Source organism: Vollenhovia emeryi, unplaced genomic scaffold (assembly GCF_000949405.1).
Source record: "Vollenhovia emeryi isolate VEMERY1.0 unplaced genomic scaffold, V.emery_V1.0 DF939158.1, whole genome shotgun sequence".
NCBI classification, from domain to species: Eukaryota; Metazoa; Arthropoda; class Insecta; order Hymenoptera; family Formicidae; genus Vollenhovia; species Vollenhovia emeryi.
Genome location: NW_011967208.1, coordinates 469,186 through 481,899, shown reverse-complemented (window position 1 = coordinate 481,899; position 12,714 = coordinate 469,186). Strand labels below are relative to the sequence as shown.

At 41.3% G+C, this 12,714-nt stretch overlaps 1 protein-coding gene across 2 annotated transcripts in view; it reads left to right on the top strand.

Annotated features, from left to right (window-relative positions):
* Positions 1 to 12,714, top strand: part of LOC105564904 (head-specific guanylate cyclase) — a 31,586-nt gene that overhangs the window by 9,939 nt on the left and 8,933 nt on the right. The window contains exons 2-4 of one of the 2 annotated variants that reach the window (XM_012017672.1): positions 4,647 to 4,735; positions 6,671 to 6,750; positions 7,271 to 7,353. In XM_012017672.1, the coding sequence (XP_011873062.1) occupies positions 6,686 to 6,750; positions 7,271 to 7,353 (148 nt within the window). In that variant the 5' untranslated portion in view covers positions 4,647 to 4,735; positions 6,671 to 6,685. The remainder of the gene's footprint in view (positions 1 to 4,646; positions 4,736 to 6,670; positions 6,751 to 7,270; positions 7,354 to 12,714) is intronic. The other variant, XM_012017671.1, reaches the window with a different exon arrangement.

Below are 12,714 nucleotides of genomic sequence, written 5' to 3'. Positions count from 1 at the left end.
GCACTTTTAAATTAGAATATCTCAAAATCCTGACGTGCTAGACAAATTCTGCGGCCAGATTTGGATTCAGCGCAAAAAATTACATAGAGAAACACCCTTAGATCTCGGTGGGGAAAATCTTGTAGGCCTGTGTAAAATTGACGTTTTTAATTCCGTCTCCTATCTTATCGACACTGATCGAGTTCGCGAGCGGCTTTAGGATCCCCTCAACGGGATGTTGGAGTGATTATGCACTTTTGGCACCTTCCGCTCCTAGAACTGTCAATTGGTGAAAACATTTGTGTAATATACAAGTTATGTGGCTTTTGTGTACAGACCGACAGTGTCCGCATATTCAGATTAAGTCAAAGAACAGCATGGTATCATTAGAAGTAAGTTTAGGAGCTTAACAAGAAGTCTTAACAAGATTACCTAACTTATAACTTGTTCGAGTGAATAGATTTTTTGTTAGGCTTCCAAACTTAATTTCAATGATACCACGCTGTTCTCCGATTTAGTCCGAATAGTGGAACACTGTCGGTTCGTGCACAAAAGCCACGTAACTTGGTATATTACACAAATGTTTTCACGAATTGACAGTGCTAGGAGCAAAAGGTGGCAAAAGTGCAGAATCACTCCAGCATCCCCTTAACACGTGCAAGTGGTTAGACATTTCGAAAGAAAAGGATTTCTCCTTTCGCAAACAAAACACTTGCATTCAAAGATTGCTATTCATCACCGCGGCGCTGCAGCTTCTTTATGTCTGCTATCTTTTGTGTCCATCTCGTTGCGATTATTCTTGTGCTAGAAAGTGTTTCATTAAAACTCGCAAGTTCACTATATAAATTGTGTCTGGTTTCGACTCGACGCGCGCGCATAGGAAAGCACTCGGATATTACGGTTTCATGACTCTGGAGAGTTGCATATGATATTCCGCTTGACATGAGGAAAACACGCGCCAAGAAGCAACAGAGAAATACCGTAATCTCCTAACATCTACCGAAGTTGGCCAGAAGTCGGACGAGATAGATAAACGAGCAAAATAATGCCCGGCAAGTTTGGCACCGCGTCTCTCGTGCGAACGTAAAGGCGTGGCACTTGGTGAACAACTATACATACGATAAAGAGTCGTAATTTCGTTCGCCCTGTATCCAGAGATGTAACCTCTCGACGCGAGAGTCGAGCGAATTTTTCAGAACATTATCGAGAGAAGAAAATTCCGCTCATTATTTCACAAATGTGTCTTCGCTTTGTCCGCGGTGTCCCTTTCAAATGCGCCGTAGCTCAGCAGTGTGTTGAAGAATTCCTTTTCTTGATGAGAACGGCTGCTAAAAATATCACGCGTCGGTTGAGCTTAAAAATGCAAGCTACACGAGACTGCGCGGTCATTTCCGCAAAACGGCAAGACACATTCGGTGTATCTTACTTAAACCACGTGGCACTCGGCTCTTACCCGACTGTCGGCTCTTTATTAAAGGAACGTTAGGGACGTGCGCGAGATTAATCCTTTTTCTCGTCATTCTATTTTCTCGAGTACAGCGTCCCTTTGCGCTTTGTAGTACAAACTCGAGTGCTTTATGAGAAGCTAAGGTTACTTGCAACAAGAGACTATCCTTCGCAAAGAGAAATGCTTAATGATATAACAAATATAGCAAAGTATCGTGCTACAATTTGTTTTATTTTGAGAACCGAAAAGAAAGAGGAATATTATACTTATATAACGAGACATGTCCGCGTCAGCGTTTCTTCAAACAATTAGGATTGTTGTTACGACCGGCGAACGTTGAGATGAAACATGAAGATCGTAATTATTTCTGTATAATAATACGCAAACGAGCTTGACTAACGGGAAAGGTACAACTGGGTTACTCGAGCAATCTGCAGCAGCACGAACATCCAGTGCGCCGCCAAAAGTAATTAAACTATGCTATTCAACAGACGGTCCGTGCCTATTACATGGTTTAACGTTTCGCAGATTACAGTGGGACACAATATGGTGGATTGTTCCACCCGGTTGGTATATACTCTACTTTAATCCGCGCAATCCCGCCGCGTAAATACGCAGGCACGGATGGAGATTGCAAAAACGCGCGCTGCATTTGCATCCTGAATTCCGGGAGAGCGCTCGTGACTAATCATTGTTACCGTGAATGACGCGTCGGTAGGAACCAGGCTTTATGGTGACGGGCGACCGGTTCGGCACGGGGCTCCATTTCATTCGGTGAATTGGATGGACGCGACAGAAACTTCGTTACTTAGTTAAATTGACGGAAATCAAGTTTCCCTCCTACTTGCGGAATTGCGTCGATACGCATTGAAAGCGCAGCCGTGTGTGCCTGGATCAGAATGCCCACGGCTCGACGCCGCGCGCCGCTGTGATTTGCAAGAGGTTGCTTAAGGCCTGTTCTACATTGATCGTATCGTAGCATCGCAAATCGTAGATTCGGCCAATCGGCGTTGAATTAGAACCAGTCTACGACCCTTGCGACGCTACGCTGCAACTAATGTAGAACCGGCCTAAGAGGATCCCTCAATCATCTTTTTTACCGACGCAGTCAGACATAGTTTTCGCGCTTGTAATTCTTTTTATTAACTTTTATGCACAAAATAATACCAGGATAAGTCGCGGACCGCATAGCAGAACATTTTCATACTTAAAACTCTCAGTTCAGAAGTCTGATAAAAAAGATGTTTGAAATTTTCAATTCGTCGTTCTAACTAAATTTAAAATTGGCTTTATAAAATTGCAAAGTTCTTCCACACGATTAAAGTATGCATAAAGACAAAACCAGGGACAGTCAACTTTATATTTAAAAAAACGAAGAGAAATTAAAACTATCACTTTATAAATGAGGTTGTTATAACGCGATAGTTTTAATTTCTCTTCGTTTTTTTTATACAAAGTTGACTGTCCCTGGTTTTGTCTTTATGCGTACTTTAATCGTGCGGAAGAATTTTACCATTTTATAAAGCCAATTTCAAATTTAGTTAGACTACAAATTGAAAATTTCATAAAGTACCAATATCTTTTTTATTAGACTTCTGAACTGAGTGTTTTAAGTATAAAAACGTTCTGCTATCCGCAACTTAACCTGGTATTATTGTGTGCATAAAAGCTAATAAAAAGAATTACAAGCGCGAAAACTATATTTGACTGTGTCGGTAAAAAAAGATGGCTGAAGGATCCTCTTAAAGCATAGGATTCGCGCAATTTCTAGACGCGAAAACGAATTTGAGCTCGAGAAAGAGAGAGAGAGAGAATTGCGAGGCTCGCGTGCGTATCGGTCGCGATGCAACGTATGTGTGTGACATCGTAATTTATACGCCTTGTCAAAAGTGAAGAAGTGCATGAAACGTAATTTTATACCTTCACGAAACGATGAATATTGCGATTTATAACGTTTTCCCGCGGCGGAAACATTAGGCAAACATTTATGAGAAATAAATTGCACATTAATGCGTGCGCGAGCTTTATATTGTCCCGTGTCGCGGGCGGATACACACACTTTTATGTATCGCTCCTGTTGCCGCGTCAGTAATTTGCTACCCATCATTTATTTCCTTTCTCTTTCAGGCGACGAAGCTTTATGAATATTCCTATCGTGCGAAAGTGCCCGATAAAATAGAAATATTGGCTGTAGCGATAGCGGGGCGGAGACGCCGCGCGCGAATCTCGTTGCAGCAGCCGTCGCTCTGCGAACTACTTGAAATGCAAAAGTAAAAAGAGATCTCCGCGTATTAAGTCACTTAAGTATCTCTCGCGGCGCACTTACTTTGATTTCACGAATAATGGATGGCCGACTCTCCGTGCTATAAAAATATTAGCTGACGACATCCCGCAATAATATCGCGGTTCTCTTGCCCGAGCACTGTGCGCGATTACAAGATAATTATTTTGAGATATCATCACTGAAGCTATTTATTTTTTAACCTCACTCCCGTTTCCAATAATGTAATAACCAAGTGTAAAATATAATCAGTGAAATTTTTTTCTACGAGGAAATAGACGCGCGAGATGTCAAACGGTTTCGACGGCTGCGATATTAAAATTGATACGACTGTGTCTCAGATAGAAAATGCTTTGCAATCATTTTTAACAATAAATCGACGTAATACTTGCCGCGACCGTGGAAAACTGACCAACATGTCATTTCTCGCGATTGTCCTCCCACAAGTAGTTTGAATGACTTTCCTCTGCCATTCTAGAGCGACCTTCTATCGATTTTGGCTCCAATCGGAATGTGACTATCTAGGCGTTGGTTGAACAACATTTTGCATTGCCAAATTTCTATCGAATCTCTCTCTTTTGTCTCGCGCAAAAAATACATTCGCGAAATGTTTTTGCAGCGTTTCCGTAAATAATTTTAAGCGGAGAAACACTTTTGAAAGCGCCACCTCACGTTACTTCGCACAAATAGGTCAATAGATTCATAACCGAATTAAAATATTCATTACACATTCTTTCGCTTTGCCATTTGATACATTAAGCGTACGGGGTAATAAGGCATAAAATTTTATATTTTCTATTAGGAACGCAACTGTCTCTGGAAAGTTAGAAAGTAATTTAACTACTTATACGCGAGGTACTAATTAAACCGCTTTTCCCATTTTCCTTCTTTTTGTGTACATAATTTCATTATAGCAGTTCGTTTGTATTATATTATCAGACGAGGTGAAAATTAAGATGTGGTGAATTCAACGCGGCTGGAAACAATGCGGATCCTGGAATCGACGGAGCCACAATACATAGTTCGCTGTATGTTAACGTAGCAACTAAAACATAATTATCCTAATCTCCTGTTCTTTGTGAGCCAGTACATTTAATTCGCATTATTATGATTCTCCTCGTGACGTACGGACAACAAGAAATGTTAATACGCAAAGAAGATTAGCTTATTATCCTGATTTTCCGCAGGATCATCCCCGATCTAATTCCCGACATAGACTATAATCAATTATTAATGAACGCTGGTACATAATTCATGTTCCGTTAAACTAACATTCAGGATTTAACTAATTGTACGCTCTAATAGATTATATTAAAACTTTTTGATGCTATGATAATCTTGTATTATAAGTAATTTGCATCATAATGTCGCTTCGCTCGGCCTGAAAATTTCACGCTGTCGCGCATATTTTGCAAATTTTATCTTGCGAATTATATAAATGTATCGGTAAACATCTCTAGTAAAATTGTCGAATGAAATTGATTTTACTCGTGTAAGTTATTGATTACTTTTAGATGCCATTTCTCGCGATGTGCCAATACAAATGGATATCATCTGTCAATGTTAGTGGATAATGTTATTTGTCGGATATCATTTTGACAAATTGTTATGTATCGAATGAATTCCGTTGAAACGGAATATCCAAATCAAAGAGACTTTCCTTCCCTCTTCTACCCACATCGAGTTTCGTAGTATCATTTATACAGAGAGACACGCGAATTTCCCCCAGTTTCCTTAAAGCGCAAAAATTCTCAGCAGTTTGCCAATCTACTAATATATTTTCTAAACAAGTTTGGTTCCAACAACAGCTAAAGATATAATGCACTCAACGAAAGTTATAATAATGAAAAGCGCACAGCTCAAAGAATATTTTATGCAAATCTTACCTTTCGTAATTCATTATTCGTTATGTTACATAATAAAATATCGCATTATGGAGTATCAAAGCTTTCGGTACATAATAAAATATCGCATTACGAAGTATCAAAGCTTTCGGTGCTCAATATACAACGTAACTTTATTAAATATTGAAACAGACTTGTAGAAGCCCCATGGTCTTATGATTCCCCTATTTCGCGCAGGTTCCCAGACGCAATAGTTAGGATACGTGTAGTTAGCCACAATTAATTGCCATTTAACATGATATTAATCGTAACTTGGTGTGAATCCGTGCGGGAGCTAAGTTAGAGAATAATTCCGCTTCTAACAACGTTATGCAATGAAGGTCACGTGGCTGAAGTAATGTCCCATATGAGTGCCCCAAGCGCTATTCTCTTGAGAAGAATTGCCCATACGAGCGTTCCAAATGGCGCCATAATTCTCGTTGTAAAATGCAGGTCGTAATTTACGATGAGAATCTAGGCACCGCATAATAACTATCGGATTATTGCTACGCGGATGATTGCCGAATTACACGCACGTCGTTAAATAGGGCTTTGTATAATTTTGTCTGGCCACATTGATACATGACCTGCATGCATGAGAATATCAATCTTTCAAATGCGTTTAAAAAAGAAACACCTACGTACAACCTCCACCGACAGCGTTATTCGATAAAAGTTCGAAATTGCTACCACAATACACAGCACTGCATTATGTATGTGCACGAATGAACTTTTTGCAGCAATCCTCTGAGCGTTAAATATTTTTAAATGTAATATGCTATATCTACTTTTATAATTGACTTTACAACAATTAAGAGAGCTTAATATTAGCTTTTATCGCACCTCTTTAAACAAAATTCTGTAAATTATTTCCACAATTTATATAGTGTTACTGCGTTTGTTAACGATCTACATTATAAACATATATCAATCATTTCAGACATTTCATTAATTTTTATTAAATTTCCATTGGATGTATTGACGCGAGATAACTGCGGAATTAAAAATAATTTATTATAATACAATGATTAACTTTGCTCTTTCATAATTATTTTTGAAATCCTAATTTCTTTTTTGTAGAACGAAGTGCTGGTTATGGCGCTAGAAGCTCTATTAAATAAGCACGAAGTACCTCTTCCAACGTCGACAACATCGTCTTTGTAAGTATATTCATTAAAAATGTTCTCTACTATATGTGTTGCGCATACACAAATTATTCCGTCGAAAAAGAAAGTAAAGGAATTTGAATGAAACGTCGCAGAACAATTTTTAATATTGTGACTTAACTTTTTCGTTGTTAGTCATTTAATTCATTAAACTTGTAAACGTTTTGGATGCACTAATAAATACAGTTACGCCTTAATGTGATAGTTTCGACAGTACAAAATATAAATGTGACGCAATATCTTTTTAGAGATTATATTTTGTATGGGATTATTAAAGAAATCCGTATTAAGCACATTAACCAAATCTGTTACCCATAAATTAATATCATTTACTATAGTAAAATTTGCAGTTTAGAAATCAATGTAAAGATTACATTGCGTGCCTATAATATAATTTAAAGTTAACTAAATGAAAAATTGTATATATTTATATGCAATTAATCACGTATCTATAACATACTTCTTAAATATACACGATTTAATAATAAAATATATGTATCGTTTTGTTTTCCAGAGAAACGCTTCTCAATAATGTTGGAAAGGAGGAAAACTATAATTTGCTGGAAGACATTTACGAGACCCTAAATTACGATTGTGGTAAGATAACATGACTTTTATAATTAAATAATAGAAAATGAAATTGATGTCTGTAGAAACCGGGAGTACTATTTTGCGCCCCCACTGTTGAATAAATGTTTAATCGTCACTCACTGCACTGATTTGTTTTCACAACACGGTAAACTATTATTTATTAGTTACTTCGGTTTACTCTAAACGTTACCAAGTTTTAAGAACAAACAACTTGCCGCCGTAAGGCATCGTTTGCGTTCATTATTCAGGCAATTTGTCCATTCGTGTTTGCTCGCGCTCGCTCGCTTAGTTTAGATTCGACTTTAAACGTTGAAACGATTATAACAGATCTATGGCAAGCAAATTATGAAAACTTATCACGTCGACACGTTATTTACTTGAGAAATCGATTAGAACGTTAGTTGCAAGATTACATAAATTTTTCAGAATCGAAAGAAATCATGTGCGAATTGGAAGGAATTCAGAGACACGTAGTCTCTTATGTGGTAAATAATGTTTTACATAATTTATAATAAAATCAGATTGAAAAATTATTTTGATGTGGTTGAAAGAACTGTTATAAGAGGAGGATGTGAAATTTTATTAAGGTTTCTTCAGTCCAGATTATTAGCTTACTTTGAATCGTTCTACTCAAACAAGTGGAAGCTAATTTGGAATAATTCCATGCCAGCGCCAAACGTTACTTTTATGTGATTTTATGTAACTTTTTTGCATTTTTTGCAATTATATCTTAAGTACCATTGTCCGCTTCGGTTTTGCCGCGCAACTGATAACGCGAGAATCCGTTAATACAGGCTTGACCGAGTTTTTAATTGAATGAATACAGAAAAACTAGCGCGAAAAACCCAATCGATATTTACCGCGTCTCAAATGAAATATCCGGTAACCAAGACATTAGCAATTCGACCCATTAATTAAGCAATTGGTGAAGTATCTTTTTTTGTAAACCTGCGCTTTTATTTCTGTCAAAGGAATTAATGGATTTCCTCCCACGGGAGGGGAAAAAAATAAAATTCCGAAATTACAAGAGAATTAACAAGGTTACCAGTTAAATTGAACGCAAAAATTGTAAAATAATAAAATACTGAAATGTTAAAAAAGGTTGCAGTCATTTTTCATGCGCACTTGCAATGGAAGTTAAAATATGAGGGCCGTGAACGTTGCTGTCGTTACAAATAAAGCTCGGGGCGAGGCAGTCGTCCTTCTTCACATTCAAATTATTCCAGCTTTACTAAATGTGTTCGTCCCGGATCCTTGGTTACGCGTTCTACTTTCCCTAGCAACTGCATAGCGACGCGCAATCTGGCATCGTATGATAATATTTTAATTTTGTCCTGCGTTTTAACTCTGCCTGTCACATGCATTTTTGATTTCAGTTTGAAATGCAGCAACGAGGATAATTTGTGTAAAGGAACCAGCGCTGATATTATTTTTGAAAAGTACCGCCAAAGCTAATCCGAGCGTGCAAATATTAAATGTACAAACGTCAAGTATGGTCGTGGGAATGAACGGAAACGAATTATTGCCTAAATCGCGCCTGTTCGCGCAAATGACGCGTTGCGTTGCGTCGGGCAAAAATGGTGCGATATCCTCCCGTTTTTTTATTCCAAATAGCTCGATTGAACTTGATAAACTCGTATATCAGAATTCCGATATAGTTGCTATCAGAGATTAGAAACTATTAGGTGCTGAAATACCTTCATCGATATTTCAATCACACGATTCGATACGATTTTAACGAGGGCGCCGTTGCAAGGCAGATAGACTACACAAATAGGCGGCTATGTGTGGGGGTTTCCTGGCGTTAACGAAGGAACCTACGGATAGGTAATACGTACTCCGAAAGATTAATGAACTAGATGAGCCCGGTCTCGGGAAATCATGCCCGCGATGCCATACCGATCCGAACGTTACACGGTTCTATCTTGTGCACGCGAGCGGCAAACCTTATCGATTCAACCTCACACGCGACGACAAAGCGATATGCTTTTTCCATCGGGATTCGAGAGACGCGTCGGTTCGCTCCGAAAATTTCCTTCGTCTCTTCATAGTCCCGTAAGGATAATCTTGTATTATAAATGGCCCGCCCGTAGGCTGCCGAACCCAGCCGCGGCTGCCGAGTCTTCGAAAAATGGAACGGGAGGCGCGACTGAATATTTCATCGATTGTATATAGAAAGGCCGCGCCGCGGGGAGAAGCGAAAAATTATTCCGCCTTATAACTCGCCCCTCAATTTCCGTATCGTAAAAGCTCGTCCTATGAGACTTGGTCCCGCGACTTCGAACAATAATAGCATTATGCGCTGTTATTGTACATTGTATTGTTGTACAATGCAATCGCGCGGCTCTCACATTTCTGTCCCGCGATTAAATTAACTTCTATCATCCCCGGCATATCTTTACAAGTTGCATTTTACGATCACGGGCGCCTGCAGTTGACGTTTTTATTTCGTTTGATAACGCAGTGTATGCACCGGATTGTAATTAGAAATCTTCATATCGTTAATTACTCCCCGATACTGCATCCACGTGCACTTCTCATAAATTACATGCTTATTAACGTTAATTAATTTTATGTAATACGCACGTGCAGGTACCGGAGGCGCACCGGTGTCTTTGGAAACTTTGTAAGCTGCGAGCTGAGTTTATTTGCGATCAATCTATGTTGCAACGACGACGGACGCGTGGCGCACGCACACGCGGAACTGCTGCATCGCAGAATGCTAATTGAAACAAGCAAAGCCATGCGCTTTCGGAAGAAGCGAGGTTGTTAAAGTCTCTTCAGAAAGTTGTTACAGCTGTCGCTCGGTACACTCGTTGCCGGCGATCATAACCAGCGGTATAACAGGCTTTTCGAGCGACTTCGCGGATTTCACGTACACGGAATTCTATTATTTTAATAGAAACGCAGAGGTAAAGAAAAAAAGGGGGGGAATAAATATACCGCGTTATGTAAAGTGTACAGGCGCCTATAGAGGCTCGAAAGGTTTCCTCTCTGAATATCACACTCGCATTTCACGTGTAGCCATTCTCGACATTGTAGTATGCGTTATCGAATTAATATTTCGTCGATGTGTGCGACGCCCGACGTGCCCTTTTCACCCGCGGCGTACACGGAGGCGCGAGATTTCGTTCCCGGGGCGAGTTTCGGTCGTACGCTAACTTTACTCGCGTCCACGGGAGACGCTCCGCGGTCGCGTACGTAAAATTTATTAGCGGCCGGCCCATAGATCTCGATTATCCGAGGGAGCTCAAGGATAATGCTGTTTGACAGCGACGTTGTTGTCAGATGGTTTTCCACGATCCTTCATCTTCGAGCGCATATTAACCCAATTTACGTGCGGCCGTCGAGCACTGTAGTTACAGTGGAGTACGCTTGAGAAACGTCCCATTAATCATCGCAGACAATCGATGTGCGCATGCAACGTATTCGAATCTGACTTCCCCATCGGAACTTATGAATGGAGCCCCGGGTCGTGTCCGTTTGCCCAAGACAACGGCGGCCGTCGTTCGAGTAATGCGCCCTTTGTGACTAATAGTCTGGCACGTGAAACGCATCGCGGGCGGAATTTAGCGCTCGTAACTTAGAAATACGGTGGCCCTAACGCAATAAACCCGACGCGCGATGTTACGTAACCACATTAGAGAGTGCCTGCGCCACGCTGCGAGCATACCGCGGGCGATTATGCGAAACGCCCTGTTTACCCGCCGTAAAACGTGTAACGCACCGTGATGGTTTCCCGTTAAATATATCGCCAACTTATCTCCTGCGTCAAGACGCTCCTTTGACGACGACAGCGGCGATATACAGTGTTCTCGGTCGAAGTGATCTCCGTAGCCAAGCATGTAATTCTGAAAAAAAAAAAAGGACAAGGGTAGCGGCGCGGTACTTTCAAGTTCAAACAAAACCGCCCCGCGGTCTCTCTCTCATTTTTTTTTCTCTCTCCTAGGCGCGTACACCGTAAAGGCGTGCACCGTAAAGAAATTGCCGTCCCGGTGGATCTCTTTCCCCCCCCCCGCGTTAACGATTACGGCCGGCCCTTGAATATCGAAGTTCACTGATAAAAGCGCATTTTAATGCAATTAATGCGACTCAGTACATTGCACATGTGAGCACAAACAAGAATAGCTTCGGAAATATTTAATATAGCATGTGATTAATAAACGAGATTGCGATAATGATTATTAACAATTTCCCCTATTTACCCGGCAATATTTGCGCCGCTAGGAAAATCATCGAACCATTAAATTCCCCCTTTCCCCTCCCCCCCCGTGCCTGCAGTCTATTAGCAGCGGATGAGCGACGCGCGTATAAACCGCGCTTATCGCCCGTTGACAAATACGCACCGTCGTTTATCAAGCGGCCGGAAAACATGTATTTTTGCTCATAAGGGCCCGCGCCGCGCGAGACAAATCGTCAGCATAAGCCACACATTATTTCCTCCCTCGTGACCCAGAAGCCCCTTTCGCCCTGCACAGCGCGATCACCTCGCATTTCGTATACACGACAGGAAGCGGTTGTTGCTGTGGTTACCGGGGCATACAAGATACTTCTCGTACCAACGTAATGCAATCTCGAGAGAAACTCTAAGACCTCGCCTGTCGCCAAAGATATACGGGACATTAGGCCATTTGCGAGATTGACTCGCGAATAGTCGGTACGCGGGGCGCGTGCGCGCGCGCGCGCTCTCTACGCGCCGAGAATCGTTTATTATCGCCCGAATTTTTACGATAGCGCGGCAACACAAAGGGAAACGCCCGGCGCATTCATACGGGGATAACGCAGACATACCGCCGCTTATTTCGCCCGCGCGTATCGCCGTGACCCAGAAAGCTCTAGCCGAAAATTTCTTTGTCCGCGCTTCCGGGTTAATCGCAGCGTAAACATACACATAAATCAGATAACGTTTCCATTTCCAGGCAGCGTATCGCCCGGTATCGCCGATCGCGGGCAAACATTTGCGATATTTCACCGCGCCATCGATCATATTTATCGGCTAACGACGCGCGCGATTACCGCGGAGCCTGGGGAATATTATTAGGTCGGTGCTCGCTCGCCGAAAGCGCGTCGATTAGAAAAATATCAATGAACACCGGGCGTTACTTCCGTCGATTCGCTGCTTCCGCGCGATATGCGGTGGAACAACATGGGTGCGCCGCACGCGATATAATCCGAATAATTTGCCGTAGAGTATCGCGTAGCGCGGCCGTACAACCGCCATTATAATGATCGTGTTTTCGTAACGACATTTGATGTGAAATAATACGAGATCGTTAAAGCGGCCCTTGCTCACCGCATCTATTTCCGGATTTGCAAGGGACCCGAATACGCCGGGCTTAACACAGCTGAAACGCGGCGTGTAATATT